Consider the following 16,774-nt stretch of genomic DNA (forward strand, 5'->3'; position numbering starts at 1 on the left):
TGGTTCCCTTTGCTTATTTTTAGCACGTGTCACATCGAATGTTTAGATACTAATTAAGAGTATTAAACATAGACTATTTACAAAACCCATTACATAAGTGGAGGCTAAACGGCGAGACGAATCTATTAAGCCTATTTAATCCATCATTAGCAAATGTTTACTGTAGCAACATATTGTCAAATCATGGACTAATTAGGCTTAATAGATTTGTCTTGCCGTTTAGCATTCACTTATGTAATGGATTTTATAAATAATCTACGTTTAATATTCCTAATTAGTATCTAAACATTCAATGTGACGGTTGTAAAAATAAGCAGGAGGAGCCAACCAGGAACGGCGGACGGCCGCGCACTCGCCCCTGCGCCCGTGACCAACGTGTCGACCGCGTCACGTGCGTCGCGGCAGGAGGCAGGGAGACCGCAGAGCAGTTAGGATGGATGGATGGGCTGGCCAGTGAAATGTTTGATGGCTCGGCCCACAGTGAAGCCCAATTGTGAAGTACCGGTTCGCTGTCAGTGCCGTCCTATGGCTGTGTGTTTTCTCACTTCGATATCTATGGCGGACGGAGTCATGAGGACGGGCGGCTGGCAAATCATAACAGACATCCGCGGAGAAATCAAACAAAACGAGAGCGCCATACCTTGCCATACCAGCCTCTCCGCCCTTGAGTGCGGGGGTTCAGGTAGCTAGGCAAAATACCTATTTTGATCCCTATATTTTATATCGAGGGTCAAGTTCGTTCTTTAACTTTTAGATTGGTCAATTTAGTCCCTCAATTTTAAAAAAATCAAACTCGTCCTTATACTGATGTGGTACTCTATATTAGCATAAGACTAATGCAAAAAGTCCCTTTTACCCTACATATATGTGCTCATACTCCCTTAATACACACAACCAATATATTTTTTTTAACTAACACAAAATATGATTTCTAAAAAGTGTATCTACTCGTACTCTTTAAAGTCATTCATGTACTCATACGAATTTGATAGACAAAATGTATGTACTCGAATAAGTATTTACTCATATTCTTTTAGTATATATATAACTTCGTTAGATCATGCTTTTTTTTCTCAAGAGAATATCGTGCTATTTGTATATGCTGGACATCACGTGATTTCACCACCATCATGTATTCTCTGTACACAAACACATGTGGCAGATACGTTAGGTGCCTCCGATGAGGCCGTTAGATCATGCTGAGGATGTTATATATAAAACAGATCATGCTGGTATTAGACACAAGGCCGGTCTTGCGCTGCATGTAAATGTACGTGTGCCTCACCTGCACTTGCTTCCAGCCATGCATCAGCATTTGTCTTGCCCAACTGCCATTGGCCAAATCTTTTTTGTCCGGCTAAATTGTGCAGAAATGCACTGCTCAGCAGGAGCCCGATCAGGTGCCCAGGTTGCCAGTCCTTGGGTCCGCCCCTAGTACGTTATACATGCGTGATAGTATTCATACTCCTCTGACAAACATATATATCCTCATATTTATTTTGATCATACAACAAAAAATGAGAGAGAAAAGAACTAAGAGTAAAAAGGACCTTTTGTATTAATTTCATGTTAATATGGAGCCCCATATAAACACAAGGTCGAGTTTCACCTCAAAAATAAAAGTTGAAGGATTAAATTGGTCCTGAGGGATGAAGTTGACCCTCTGTGCAAAATTCAGGGAGCAGAATAGATATTTTGCCTTTTCTAAACACTCATGCACACGGTCACACAGAATTTACAGCAAAGGCGAAAAAAGTCACTAAAACAGTCAAAATCAAGTTTTTTTGTTCTAGAAGAGTCAAAATCGTGTAAAACCCTAGTCTGGACTCTCTGCTGCCCCACCAGGCCACCACCATCCTATAGGTTTGGCGTAGGACTCCTGGTGCCCCGCGCTCACCGCCGTCGCCGCCGCCGCCGCCGCCGCTCTCCCTCCCTCCCTCCCTCCCTCCCTCCCTCCCTCCCTCACTCTCCCATCCCATCACCAACCACAAGCCGCACTCGCAAATGCTCTCCGCTACCATCGCCGCGCACCCCGCCGCCGCCGCCACAACCCTGCGGCAACGGCACTCGCTCCGCCCTTGCCAGCCACTATGCGTTCCCATCGGCGTGGCGGCGCCGACGCGGGGGATGGCAACGGCGAGGCCCTCCGTGGTGAAGGCCCTCGCTAGAAAGAACATCAAGGGCGTCCCCGCCCCCAAGCTCTCCTTCCCGATACTGGTACCGTTGCTTGGTTTGTCTCTGCGTTGGTGCTGTGGGTTGATGGTTCTGATATGTTTCATTTAAGTATGTTATAATCTCGTGTTGGGATCGGAGGGGGAGGACAAAACGGTAAAATACTGGGCCAAATGATGACTATTGGAGTTTGTCATTGCGTTATAGGGGATGCTTTGCTCTAGTTCAGTCAATATATGATATAGTCACTGCTTGTTCTGATCATGTGTTTCAGTGAATTGATGGAGTAGGCAGAGGTGTTGTTAGTTTGATTTTTGGTACCTGACGTGATGGTAAATGGAACTAAATGCTAGGTGTATCTTATGCATTCTGAATTTCAGCACCATACATTGGGGAGGCAATGTTTCAGAGCCAATACAATCAATTTGAACTGTACATAGTCAGTTGAATTATATTTAATGCAATTATGCAAACATCCCATAGAAGTCTCGTCGCGAAGGATACCAAATCTTCACACTAATCATGTGTATTTAGTTTGATGGAACTTAGTTGCACCTCGAACTCTTTGGTTGATTGCTATTTATGTAAAAAAATTTATTGTGTCCCTAGCCACAATGGTTTAGCTATTGGTGATTACTATTTTGACCCTAGTCAGTAGGGGAAGCCCCAACCTATTTTTTTAATTTTTTTTTATTTCAGACCAATTTAATTTGCTCCCACAAGGAGTCGAACCCAGATCTATTGGATGCTACTCAGGTGCTCTAACCACTAGGCTAGAGGCCCTTTCACATTGATAATTACTATTGTATAGTTTATTTCGTTTCAGCCATTAGTTGGATGAAAAGTGCGGTACATGGATGATACCAGAGTTGTGTTAGTATCCCACTGAGCTACATAAAAAAGTTTGTCGATGCCATTGTTGGCCATATGGCTTCTATTTTGATCCTTCATGTTAATTTCCTACGTACAGTGCTGAATTTTGTTGAACCTATGCAGAAACCGTTTTTTGAATAAAAAATTGATGTACCTTACCAAGAATCTCTGGCCTTTAAGGTGTGGTATTATAAAATTTTATCATTATAAGGTTTCAAAAAGGAAATCATTAGTTTATCAAGAGATGCGTGGGTTTGCAGATAAACTGAAGATTAATTCTTCATCAGATCACTTCTGGTGATCAGGGTTTCAGTAAAGCCCGTTGTATTGCTATACATTCTACATGGCTTGAGATGCATATGTGTTACTGTGTTGTCGCAACTGTATCTCACTTAAAATAGCTCTATTTATCTGTACAGGTGAATAGTTGTACTGGAAAAATGGGGAAGGCTGTTGCTGAAGCAGCTGTATCCGCTGGTCTTCAGCTAGTTCCTGTATCATTCAGTGCCATGGAGGTCCCTGATGGAAAGTGTGAAATCTGCGATAGAGAAATTTGTATTCATGACCCATCTGAAAGTGAAAAAATTCTCCCTTCCATTGTTAAGGAGTACCCAGATCTCATAGTTGTCGATTACACTGTGCCTGATGCTGTCAATGGTGAGTGTATTAGTGATTGCTATTGACAATAGGTCTTTATCTTCTTTGGTTAATATGCTCTTGAACAATTTCTTTTATCCGTAGCCATTTCTAAAATTTCTTATGCTTAACAATGTTGCTATTAGCAAAAAAGAGTACTGTTTCATTAAATCTGATATTTACTGCCCAATTGTGATATTGTGAAAATCCTTGAGAAGTGCAATTTGTAACTATATGTTAAATAATTTTGGAAATGAATGAGGATCCAGGGAGCTTATATATTATTGTGTGGTAATGCCCACAGCCCATGAGTATATTTTGTTGCCATTGTGTGATAATGCTTAAATGTTTTTTGTTCATGTATGTTTGCTATTCTTCCTGCTGTTGATGTTTATTTGGTATGCAGCCAATGCTGATCTCTATTGCAAATTGGGTTTGCCATTTGTAATGGGCACAACGGGTGGAGATAGGCAACTGCTGCACAAAACCGTGCAGGATGCGAATATTTATGCTGTGATATCCCCGCAGATGGGGAAGCAGGTACAATTATTATGATCATGTGGTCAACACTTATTATCATCATCACGTGGTCAACACATTCGAACTGTTCTTGATATAACTTCTTTATTTTTTTAGGTTGTTGCTTTTCTTGCTGCCATGGAAATCATGGCAGAGCAATTCCCAGGTGCATTTTCAGGTTACAAACTGGAGGTAATAGTTTGATGTCTGCCTTGTAAAGATTACATTGTTAATTGTAATCATTCTGCTAAAATGATTTGATGTTTGCGTTCACTCTGCTAAAATGTTTTTTTGTTCCTTATGTGCACCGTAATTTGATTATAATAATGTGCAATGGTATCATCAAAGACCTACTATGATTCTTGGGTTTGTGACTGTCCAGATGATGCCGGTAATTCAAATGAATGTACTAAAAGAACCTAGTAGCCAATGCAGTGGAAAATGTACCAAAGGGAAAAAGGCCATTGTCTTAAAACTGGAGCACAATTGCGAGGGGAAGTAGACACGCTTATGCAGATTATTAGTGGAAGTTTGTAAATGCTAAACATTTAGTTCAATATTGTATGCTAAACCTAGCAGCCCGACCTCGCCGATGGCGGCAGCCGAACCACAAAGGCAGGGATAGAAGGGGCTAACCCTAATAGACTGATATTCTCAATGCTTGCCTTCCATTGGTACAACTCATCTCCTTACATAGAGAGGATTACTTAATGCCTAAGTAAGAAATCTAATCTTATCCTTAACCCTAATGGGCCTGGCCCAATCAGCCCAGCCGAACTGCCCATGACACTACTCCGCCCTTTTTCCAGCAGCTCGTCCTCGAGCTGCAGCATGAACACCGTGACAATAACTCGACTGAACACAAACCTATTACCTAAAATCAAACCTTTTACATCTCAGCTTGATTACTTATTTCTTTTTTTTTACTAAAAAGAGAAGCAGACAAGAACTTGAATTTTGTTGCTCTGTTATTTCATCCCGACGGCAGCTTGTGGGGCTCCATCTGGAAGAACATAGGTGCATAACACTTCCGCAGCTTACCAGCCCACAACCCTTGCCCTGCTCCTTTGGTCGGATGAGACGGCCGCCGCCGCCGTCAGTCGCACTCCACACCGGAAAGTGTGCCCCCTGCTGTAGCAAATTGACGCGCAGAGGGCAGTATCTTGCATCGAGCGTCGAGAGCCAGGAGTGACGTCTCCCGGAGAGAATGTCCTCAGCGGCCAACATGGATGCGAGCCTGCAGCGGACAACATCGCGTGCCGCTGCAGCTGATGTGCACGCTCGGCGACAGCCGCACCAGTGACCTAGTGCCGGAGGGCAGTGTCCGGCATCGAGAGCCTGAAGGCAGACGCAGGCAACCTTGCGGTGGCCAGTGCCAAGGTAGAAAGCTGCAGGGAGACAAGTCGCAGCGTAGCTCGAGCAGATGTGGAGTCGACGGAGAAGCTAGTGATTGGTCATCCCAACCTAGTTGTGGCGTTGCGTGAACGGGCGGTGATTGGTGCGGGTGGACTGGAGATGACCCCACGGTGAGCCAAGCCGGAGACGACTCCGAGCAGGGGGTCGATGGCTCGCCGATTTGAATGGGCAGTGCAGCAACATCTCGTGGCTGGACGCTCGCAAGATCTGCACCTGACATCAAGACCTACGATGCTCGCGCCTTCAATCTTGCCAGGAAGCCACGTGTTGCTGCCTGTAGCTGCACTGCGGCCATCTGCTGCTCACGCTCCATCATCTTCTTGGCTAACGCCGCCATCCGCTGCCACATTCTTCACCGCCGTGGTGATGTCGGGAAGCGTGGAGATGTTGGCGACGGTGGTGGTGAGGGAGGCCACATCTAGCGGTGAGGAATCCATGGACACGTAACCAAAGCTAACTGATACCAATTGTCACATGCAGATATCCAGATAACCCTGAACCCTAGCAGCCCGACCTCGCTGAGGGCGGCAGCCGGACCTCAAGGGGCTAACCCTAATAGACTGATATTCTCAATGCTTGCCTTCCATTGGTACAACTCCTCTCCTTATATAGAGAGGATTACTTAATGCCTAAGTAAGAGATCTAATCTTATCCTTAAGTTAATCCTAATGGGCCTGTCCCAATCAGCCGAGCCGAACTGCCCATGACAGTTAATCTTTGAAGTTAATTAGAGCTAAACATGCCGAAACTGTAGCCAGCTGGGTATGTTAAGCCCATGGTAACAAGTCTTTATGTTCTACTTGCTTATTCTAATAGAGTTAAATCCAGCAACAGAGCCAGAATTGTTGGGGTTGCTTCTCAGGTGCAAATGCCCTAGTTTTTCAAAACGGTTAAAATTCTTAAAAATAACATACTTGGACCTCTTAAAAAAATTATAACATATTCATAAGTTTCAGATGAGGTAATGTTATATCTCAGTAATGGGATCGATTTTGAATCTGAATTTTGTGTGGATATAGAACATGTCTTGATCTGCAACGCATGTTTTTTTCCATTTTTTTTTATAACTTTGGGTATGATATTTTAGGAATTTGCACTATTTTCAACCTTTAGCACATTGCACCTGAGATGCAGCCCGAACATGTTGTTGACTGATGGGGTCTGTTCTTTGCATACATAGATTTGTGGCCTCCTCTTTCTTCTGCCCTCCCACCCCATTGTCCCTTGTGTTGTTCCAAGTGCATATCTATCTCTCAACTAGAATATTATCTTTTCTTTTCTTTTCTTTTTCTGTATAGTACCATGATCATCTGGCCGTTGTCAAACCTGTTGACCCTTGTTAGAGTGGGAAATAAACCAGGCCCTCTACAAATATCTTTTTCCCCTTCATTTGCAAACATAAAAGTCTAGAAACCAACATGGCAAATGAACGTTACATGGACACGGGTGTCAGTGTCCAACTCCGGTGTATCTGATTTGGCCAGTTTTTTGGGAACACGCCAAATACCACTCAGAGTCCCAAACTCAGCAAAAAAATTTAGGACACGGGTGTCCGGGTAACAATACAAATGAACAATTTGTGGTTTGCACATGCCTGTGATATTGGCAAGATAGTATTTGTATTCAACGGCTGGTGTTTTTTTTTTGAGGCGATTCAACGGCTGGTGTTGTGGGAATCTTGCCATGAGACCCATGCTATGCACTGGCATGGCAGTAACTTCTTGCTGCCTCATTGGTGATGGCTTTGCCAGATAGGTTCAGATTTGGACATAATGTTATCAGGCAAAAGAAAAAAAATATTGTGGCAAAAATAAGATTCACTCTACTAATTGATGCTCGTGGCATGTCTTTCCCATTTTCTTTACTTGGATTACGAAACTGCTTTCTTATTGTGCAGGCTTAAAAATAAAACTTTTCCTTATACATTCTTATGATTCTTCAAATTGTTCATGAATATGTTCAAGGTTCTTTGTTTATGCTTTATCTAACTGCCGCTACAAGATGTTTAGGTCTTGGAACGAAAGTGCGAAAGTGCCACAAAATACAATCACATACAGACTTGTCCCCATCATATGGAGTGGTTAGGCTCTAAGGGAGTTTAAGCTGTAAAGCTTGAGCTCCTGCAGGTACAAATTTTCTTTGAAAAAGGATTCAATGTCTATGTTTGGCACTGGTTCATCAATGTCAAATGAAGTAATCATGGTGTGTGTTGGCTCTATTAATTCTGATTAATAAACTTGAAGCTCTTACTTGACAGAAGTTTACTATCGTTCGAATGCTTGAATTGTTTGTGACTGGTACACGTGTTGTCTTTTGTGCATTTTCTAAAACACTATTTCGACCTTCCATCACTCATAGCTCTTGTAGTTGCACATACTCAACCATTTGACCGTTTCCATGTAGTGGACAAAAGGTCAGTACCAACGGTTAATACCTTTTTAGCACAAAATGTCCTCTAGGATAAGATGCGCATTGTTTGAGATAACCCAGACTTTGATGGTTTTCTGATTAGTCTAATTCTCTCTATTTGTAATCGTAGTTATTTTTTTTTGAACAATGATGAATGTCGTAAGCGTCATATTAGAGTCTCTGGTTAATCATTTTTGCATGATTCACACACCTCCGCAGGTCATGGAGTCTCATCAAGCAACAAAATTGGATGTTTCTGGAACTGCCAAAGCTGTTGTCTCTTGCTTTCAGAAATTGGGCATATCATTTGACCTGGATGAGGTATTGTAAAGAACTTTTACGGTCAATGAAGTACCTCCAACAAAATTTGTGATGTTTCTCTTCAAACAAATTTATTATTAACCTTGGTGATTATCGTTTGTCTTTTCTGTTTATAGGATAGCTTCATAAAGTCCCTTTTTTAGACTGGAGCTGAATTAGACCTTTTGATCCATCAGTATCTATTACTTCCTCCATCCCAAATTATAGGTCGTTTTGACTTTTCTAGATTCGTAGATTTTTCTGTGCACTTAGATATACGCTATGTCTAGATGCATAGCAAAGCTATGAATCTAGAAAAGCCAAAACGACCCATAATTTGGGACGGAAGGAGTAGTAGTCACCATTATTGTATTCATGTTGTGTAATGCTGGTCATGGGCTAATGGCACGTACCAATCTCATTCTTGCTTTTCCATGTAGACTTCAAGTCGCATGAAGTTCCAATCAATAATTTAGGAAAATTGTAATTATGGTTTCGATTTAGTCCATCTTGTTAATCTAATAGGCTGGTGGTTGACTATCATCCTACATTCCTGTATGTTGCTCTTGCAGGTGTACTTTCTAACACTGGTCTCCTATCGATGTTGCAGGTAAAACTTGTAAGGGATCCTGAGGAGCAGGTTACTGTGGTTGGTGTCCCAGAAGAGCATCTCGCAGGTCATGCGTTCCACATGTACCATCTCACCTCACCTGATGGGACGTAAGTTCCTCATCCTTTTGCTAGAAAGCTATATTCAGTTCTGATGACCTTGCTTAGCACATCATGTACGGAGCTAAGTTACCCTTTTGGTTGCAGAGTTTCGTTTGAGTTTCAGCACAATGTATGTGGCCGTTCAATATACGCAGAAGGAACTGTTGATGCTGCTATGTTTCTCTACACAAAGGTGTGGATTCTTAACACTCTATGATAGCTTGGTGTCCTGATGCTCCCAGCTTTTCAGCTGAGGCAGGTAGAAATTGACTTCCCACTCGACTGCAGATACAATCTGGAGCGAGCAAGAAACTGTATGACATGATTGATGTCTTGAGAGAGGGCAACATGAGATGAGATCCATGGAGGCGGATAGATGAGTGCTTATGTAGCCCTGATTTGCAAGCTGAAATTCTACCATACCAATTTTTTGTGTTAAGCACTTCAATGTTTGGATTAGCAACTTCAGGGAACAAATTTAATGGTCAGGGGCTTGATTAAATTGGCTGTTTCTGCTCGAGTGGTATCCTTGCTGCGACTCCAATTTTGCATGGGCGCATGGCTGCTGCTCTGCTTGTTTCTTTTACCGAAGTAGCGATCATTCAACTCTCGGTGTTTCTCCTTGACGCTGTGCTGTCTCGTGGGTTCAATGAAGACTTGATGGGGGATTGTTGATCGAAGCTGAAATCCCATGATGCGGAAATGGCGAAATGCATTAACAGTATATGCCCTGGAACATATTTAGGGCATGTTTGTATCATATTTAGGGCATGTTTGGTACCGCTCCACTCGCTCCTGATTCTAATCGGGTAACGGGTAGCGTTAACAACAGAACAGGCGGTAGTGTGAGCTAATTTTTGGGGAGACGTGATTAAAGTGATTCTAAACGATTCTCTATAATTAACTTTATGAAGAAAGGTTTTTTTTGAGAAATGAATTAGGAGAAGCTACTTTTTTTTTCAACTTCCAATCTCTTATTTTAGAGAACCACCTCATATAATCGGTAAAGAATCATTTCTTTGGAAAACTATTTGGTAGAGCTCCTCTTGGATTCAACCTGCCAAACATGCTCTTAGTTGTGAGCAGTATGAATTTTGAAACAACTTGCTAGATATTTGTCACTTGTTACAAATAGGACAACATTTATGCCCAAATTCTAAAAGCTACATGTTGGTTTGGCAGGCAGGCCCAGCCTCTCATGCTCGCCCTAGCTTCAAAGACATGGCTTTTCCACACAAGAGAGCATTTGAAGGCATAGGTAATTCATCCCTAGGGTTAGGGACTTCTGAGCTGCCCTGGCTCACTCTTATGTAAATCTCCTGGCCCAGGTACCTCCTGTCGAGACTCTGGGACCTCAGGTTCCACATCCCCTCGTTGTCAAGAGACACCAACACCGCCGTCCATGATGCTGGGTACACCTGCGCAAGAACACATGCTGGATCGGTAAGACGAATAATCATTTTAAGGCATATGACAAAGTGAATTGGTCCTTGCAACAAACACTTAGACCGACAGGTTTCTCTTCATTTGGTGTTAGTAGATTGAAAATATTGTTAGTAAAGGAAGTGTGAGCGTTAAATTAAATGGTGAAATTGGCCATTACTTCCAAACAAGAAAAGATTTAGGACAGGGGAATCCTCTGTCTCCGTTCCTTTTTAATTTAGTGGCGGATATGCTTGCAATCCTCATCGCTAGAGAAAAGAAACATGGACAATTTCGTGGTGTTGTGCCTCATTTTGTAGATGGGGTCTTTTGATATTACAATACGATCCTTTTATGGAACATGATTTAGAAGAAGATGAAATCTTGAAGTTAGCACTATATGCTTTCGAAAAGCTATCAGGCCTCAAAATCAATTTCTATAAAAGTGAACTATTTTTATATGGTGAGGCGCAATTCTTTAGAAAAGAATATGCTGAGCTCTTTGGGTGTAAAGATGGATATTTTCCTTTTAGATACCTGGGTATCCCTATGCATCATCGAAAAATAACTAATAAAGATTGACTTTCGGTTGATTTAAAAAAACTTAGTAGTTGCAAAGTAAAACTTCTCTGAGTTCGGGGCATGTTGGTTTTAATTAATTCGGTCCTTTCTAGCCTACCAATGTTCATATTTTTGTCCTTCGAAGCCCTTAAAGGGGTGCTGAAGAAGTTGGATTACTACATGTCTAGGTTTTTTTTTGCAATGTGATGAGCATAAGAAAAAAACTATATAATCCAAGTGAAGTATCCTCTGTACACCAAAGAACATAGGAGGACTAGGTATATTAAACTTGGAGATTCAAAATAAGTGTCTCTTGAGCAAATGGCTTATGAAGTTGCTAAATGAAAATGGCTCATGGCAGGACTTACTTAAGAAGAAGTATTTATATAATAAGGCAATCACTAAGGTATCTAAGCAACCTAGGGATTTTCAATTTTGGTCTGGCCTCATGAAAGTAAAGGATGAATTTTTGTCTTTTGGCTCTTTCAAGATTCAAAATGGGAGACAAATTAGAATTTTGGGAGGATCTGTGGATTGGTGATAAACCTTTAATGTTAGCACATCCATGCTGTATAGAATTGTTAGAAAAAAATTTGTGACAGTGGCTAGTAAGCTGAATTCGATCCCTCTCAATGTTTCATTTCGGAGAGGTTTAGTAGGGGATAAGTTAATAGCATGGCATGAACTAGTTTCAAAGGTAGCTACTATTAGTTTGAATGAGGAGAATGATATCTTTAGGTGGGATCTACACAAGAATGGAAACTTTACAGTTCACTCAATGTATTCTGCACTAATACAAAACAGTACTTTACCAAGGAGGTGTGATTTTTGGAAATTAAGGATTCCTCTCAAGATTTTCCTTTCGTATTTAAAGAAAGGTGTGATCCTCACTAAAGATAACTTGGTGAAAAGGCGCAGGAAAGGTGACTAAATGTAGTTTCTGTACACATCACTTATTTGTTGATTGCCATATGGCAAGGTTCATTTGGAATACCATGCATATACATTGCTTTTAACATTCAACCACCTTCTAGTGTTTGGTTCTTGGATCAAGGATTTTTCTTCTAAGAATTTTGGTAGGTGCAGCAGCTATAATGATATGGTTTTCAAAAGAACTTCATGCAGGTTATTTTCAGGGGTCTTGCTGGATCCTAAGTTGGTCGTTATTATTTAAAGAGGAAGAGAGAAATAGCTTTAGAATGGGATGCAGGATGTTGGGAGATACCATCATGGTGCTCTCCAACATTTTCTATTGGAAGATTAGTAACAGGATTGAAGCTTAGTTTTCTTTCCATGTATCTTGTGCCTAGTACCACTTGATCTGTACCATTTGGCTATATATACACTCATGCGTGGGTGCAGTGGTCGGAACAATTTTCCTTTATTATTATAAAAAATTCAGGAACCCAAGCACATAGAACTTACGATCAGTGTTGTACCTGGACGGTAGAACGGTAAATGGCATCGATCAGATTGTACTTTAATCTTGCATCCGGGCTCCATTTGCCCCAACCCATCCTGCAAAATTCATCACGAACCACAATCGATTTTGTTAGCAGACATGGAAAAAAATCCTTTGAAAAATGAGCGCGCAGCAGACCGTACCCGGCGACGAAGAAGCTGTAGCCATCGAGGTGCCACGTCTGCAGCGACGGCAGCCTGTTCTCGAACACGATCTGCACGAAGTCCCTGTAGCGGGCGTCGATGACGGCCGTGCCGAGCGAGGGCTGCCTCCTCCTCTCGGGCCTGCCGGAGACGACCGCGAAGACGCCGGCCACGTCGAAGTGGTCGGCGAGCTTCAGCGGCGTGGCGGCGTCGGCGAACGAGACGCCGTTCACCGTGCACCGCCGCCGGCCGCCGACCTCGGCGTCGCCGTTCCGGAGCAGGATCGTGCGGGTCACGTTGATCCGGCCGTAGCGGAACGATCCCTGCGGGTTGGGCCGCGCCGCGCCGCAGGTCAGGTTCATTCGCACGGTCCGCGCCTGCTCCATGGACCTATCGTAGCCGTTGTGCGAAGACAGGTCCTCGAGCGGCGCGTCGCCGGGCGGCGGTGGGCGGCCGCCGGAGCCCGCGTAGAGGACGTTGCCGACGCCGAACAGCTCCGGTTTGATGAAGAGGGAGCTGACGACCATGTAGTAGGACGGCCTGGGCGGCTGGTCGGCGGCGACGAGCACCGAGAGCGACTGGCCGGGGTGCACATCCAGCGAGGCGTAGTGCTTCTGCAGCGTGTAGGTGCCCTCCGCCTCCACCAGCTGCAGCTTGTGGCCCTGGATCCGGAAGCTCAGCGACGTTCTCGTGCCCACGTTCGACACGCGCAGACGGTACGTGCGCCCTGGCGGGCCGGCATGGCAAGCGATTCAGCCAAGCAAGCAAATCATGCCTCTTATTCTTTGAACTTTCTAACATGTAGTAGAGCAGCTTGGGAAATGTAACTAAACTAACTGGCCCTTTTAGTACACTAGTAGAGAATTGGTCTTTAGTCCCAGTTGGTAAGGTGCAAATTTTCCGAAAATCCATCCGACAAAAGGGGGTCTTTTATCCTGGGCCACTCAACCGGGACAAAAGACCCCCATTTTATCCCGGTTGGTAATACCAACCGGGATAAAACGGGTCACCACGGTCGGCGCTGCCAAAAAAAAAATCCCAAGCTCCCAGGAGGCCCCCCACACGCACGCACGTCGCAAGTCACGCGATTTTTCACGTGAAATATGCGCGTGCGCGCTGCGTGGGATTCGAACCCACAACCTCCAGCCTCGCGCGTAGCTTCCTTGCCATCCCACCTACACACCATATCTAACTATGGAGGGGATGCTATCCTTTTGTATTAACTCGTGGGGGACCCTTTTATCCCGGTTGGAAACACCAACTGGGATAAAAGACCCCCTTTTATCCCGGTTGATATTACAAACCGGGATAAAAGGGTTCGAGGGATTTAGTCCTGTTCCAGTGACCTCGTTCGGGATCCTTTTATCCCGGTTTGAAACACCAACCGAGATAAATGACCCCCTTTTATCCCGGTTGGTATTACAAACTGGGATAAAAAGCTCTCGACCCTTTTATCCCGATTGGTGTTACCAACCGGGATAAAAGAGGGGGTCTTTTATCCCGGTTGGTGTTTCAAACCGGGATAAAATGCCTCTCAGGATCTTTTTTTCACACTAGCCTTTGCAACCGGGATAAAAGGTCCCGGTTGGTGAGCCCCCCACCAGTGACCGAGCTTTAGTCCCGGTTGGTGAACCTTTTATCCCGGACCAACTTTAAACCGGGATAAAATAGGGTGCATTGAAAGCCAATTCTCCACCAGACATATAATTGAGACTTCAAGAAAAATCGGGAACTTTTAAAGTCAATTTCTTTCTTCACACATGCATGATGTGTGTGTAAGTACTAAGTAGCTTAATTAACCTAAACAGGAATTTGAATTGAACGCGCACGTAAAGCAATTACACCTAGCTACCTGGCTTAAACGTGAAGTCCGCTGCATAAGGGCCCAGGCCATTGATGAGAATGCCATCCGGCGACGGCAGATCACGGCCTCTGTCCAGGTATCCTTTCATCTCCTGCTCCAGAAATAAAGACGAGCCAACGGCGAGCTGAGATGCATGGTTACAACGGCTCGTTTGTTAAGGGCTTTTGTATCCAGTTAAGGATGTTCGAGGCTGGAGGCTGGACAATGTTCCTTAATCTAAAAAAATGCATGGTTACATGGAGAGATGGAGTGGTGATAGTTACACATGAAGCACGCACGACGAACTAACCTTTACGTCCATGTTGTACCAGTCCCCGATGAGGACGTCGAACTCGCCGTCGGGCTGGTCGAACGGCACGGCAACGACAGGCCGGTTGTTGACGCGGATGGGGCCGTGGCCGCCCGCGGCGGCGTGCAGCCCCAGCGAGGGGCGGTAGAAGAAGCTGCCGACCTCGTCCTTGGCCTGGAACACGTACGTCCAGTTTTCCCCCGGCGGGATGGCGCAGTTGGTTCCCGCCACGCCGTCGTTCCACGAGTTCCTCCTCATCTGCAGGCCGTTCCTGCACGTATGGCACAGGTCACCGCAGTTCATCGATCACCACTGGCAATAATGGCAAGTAAAATATAAGTTGCAGGTGGACAGTGCGCCCACACAGTACCATGTGAGGAGGAACGGCTCGTCGAGGGTGTTGACAACGTTGACATGGGCGACGTCGTTGGTGGTGAGGTTCAGCATCGGGCCGGGGAGCCTGCCGTTGATGGCGATCACCCTCTTGGCCACGCCCAGCGGGGACCGTACGGCGTAGGACACCTCCCAGTCCAGGAAGACGTGCCGGTTCTCAGCGCCGGCCGTGTAGCACTGGCTGCTGCCTAGCAACACGAGAATGGCGGCGAGGATGGTGGCGAGGCGTTCGGCGTCCATGACAGGCGACAAACAGCGCGAGGTGACGTTGTGCAAATCTTTGTGGATTCTTAATTAGGAGAACGCGTGGTTGTTCTGAATCTGTTGGGAGTCTGGCCGGCCGTGTAGGTAGAGCTATATAGCTGCTCCTTTGAGAGTTGCTGGTGACCAAATTTACCTCTCGCTCGACAATTTATTAACTCTACAACGGTTAGGTCTAGTAAGATTTTGTTTCGTTAATGATTCCAAGTTATTACAAATATTTTTCGTCACTATTAACGTATCAAATTGGTTATTAGTGACAAAATATCACATAGCCATAGGATGGATGCACCTTCAGAGGCAAAAAGATTGTTTTTGCCACTGTTTAACATGTTAACTGTGACTAATTTTTTTTTCACTACTAGGTGTGTGCCCGTGCCTTGCTATGGTAGAATAAACATAGAAATTCTACCATATTGTTATGAGAGTAGAAAAAATAATGAAATAATGTAATAGAATGGATGAAACCAATACAAAAATCCTCTAGTAAAGTTCCTCAAATTAAAGATGTCTAAAGTTTCTCATCTGTAGCAGCTAAGATCTCATAGGCAGTTCCGCTGCTAGGATCTCACTGACAATTCCTATATGTTTGCAAAATAGATTTTGAGTTGGATTTTATTTAAAGAAATTTCATTACAGATTTACAGGGAGCATATTTGCAGTGTACGAGAATAAAAAGAATGTCCTTAGAGAGTTTCATTTCAATGCTGTACAAGATTTGTCAGTCTAAAACTATACTGAAGAGTGAAGACTGTAAATCTGAATATCCAATGTGACAAATCCAGCGGCAAATACTCCAAATACGAAAATTTTAAAAAACTGAATAAATTTTTAAAAATGAGAAAAATGCCATTTCTCTGGAAAAACAAGTTAACAGTGTCAAAGGATGGCTGAGATAGTGAACTCAGTATGTATTGGAGGCTGAGAGCTGAGGTACAATAGTCATATTTATAACAGTATCGAGCACTTTGATTGAACATGAACATAAAAAAAAAATCATACAACCGTTTCTTAGCCAAATGTAAATAGACAAATGATTTCCAATCAACCAGCAAATGAGCACAGTTTGCTTCAAGTGAGATCAATATATGGCTATTGCAACGAATAATTGAAGGACCCGTGATCATACCTTCTTATGGTAAGCAAAGATGGGGATTAGAACATCCCGATATATCTCAGGTTAGGAGTGCGAAATAGCATAGTTGTGCTGGATATCTGAAATAGGGAACATTGCGTGCTTTTTAAGCAACTTAAAGTGCATCTAGCAATTTTAAGAGTAAGATCATGGTACTTGCATGTGTATTGGATTTCAACATGATTCAGCAACAAAATAACCAGTGAGC

General features: G+C 43.7%; 2 protein-coding genes across 2 annotated transcripts; one reads left to right on the forward strand and one right to left on the reverse strand.

Moving 5' to 3' along the window:
- The first annotated feature begins 1,944 nt into the window (after positions 1 to 1,944).
- LOC117852815 (probable 4-hydroxy-tetrahydrodipicolinate reductase 1, chloroplastic) lies at positions 1,945 to 9,538 on the forward strand. The gene is made up of 8 exons (XM_034735094.2): positions 1,945 to 2,217; positions 3,465 to 3,702; positions 4,088 to 4,221; positions 4,318 to 4,392; positions 8,245 to 8,346; positions 8,936 to 9,045; positions 9,142 to 9,229; positions 9,325 to 9,538. The coding sequence occupies exons 1-8, from the start codon at positions 2,005 to 2,007 to the stop codon at positions 9,391 to 9,393; spliced, it is 1,029 nt and encodes a 342-aa protein (XP_034590985.1). The 5' UTR covers positions 1,945 to 2,004; the 3' UTR covers positions 9,394 to 9,538.
- Positions 9,539 to 10,049: 511 nt separating this feature from the next.
- LOC117852802 (monocopper oxidase-like protein SKS1) lies at positions 10,050 to 15,550 on the reverse strand. The gene is made up of 6 exons (XM_072291361.1): positions 15,148 to 15,550; positions 14,754 to 15,048; positions 14,477 to 14,612; positions 12,625 to 13,351; positions 12,459 to 12,537; positions 10,050 to 10,454 (listed from the first exon to the last, which is right to left on the reverse strand). Exons 1-6 carry the CDS (start codon positions 15,408 to 15,410, stop codon positions 10,233 to 10,235), a joined length of 1,722 nt encoding a protein of 573 aa, XP_072147462.1. The 5' UTR covers positions 15,411 to 15,550; the 3' UTR covers positions 10,050 to 10,232.
- Positions 15,551 to 16,774: the final 1,224 nt, after the last annotated feature.

This window comes from Setaria viridis, chromosome 1 (assembly GCF_005286985.2).
Source record: "Setaria viridis chromosome 1, Setaria_viridis_v4.0, whole genome shotgun sequence".
Taxonomy (NCBI): Eukaryota; Viridiplantae; Streptophyta; class Magnoliopsida; order Poales; family Poaceae; genus Setaria; species Setaria viridis.

Bases quoted from the DNA above. Each gene is read 5' to 3' on its own strand.
- LOC117852815 (XM_034735094.2), top strand. From the start codon at position 2,005: ATGCTCTCCGCTACCATCGCCGCGCACCCCGCCGCCGCCGCCACAACC. The intron at 4,393-8,244 runs GTAATAGTTTGA...ACACCTCCGCAG, and splicing joins TTTCAGGTTACAAACTGGAG to GTCATGGAGTCTCATCAAGC. The intron at 8,347-8,935 runs GTATTGTAAAGA...TCGATGTTGCAG, and splicing joins TATCATTTGACCTGGATGAG to GTAAAACTTGTAAGGGATCC.
- LOC117852802 (XM_072291361.1), bottom strand. From the start codon at position 15,410: ATGGACGCCGAACGCCTCGCCACCATCCTCGCCGCCATTCTCGTGTTG. The intron at 15,049-15,147 runs GTACTGTGTGGG...CCATACGTGCAG, and splicing joins GAGCCGTTCCTCCTCACATG to GAACGGCCTGCAGATGAGGA. The intron at 13,352-14,476 runs GTAGCTAGGTGT...CCGGCCCGCCAG, and splicing joins GGACTTCACGTTTAAGCCAG to GGCGCACGTACCGTCTGCGC.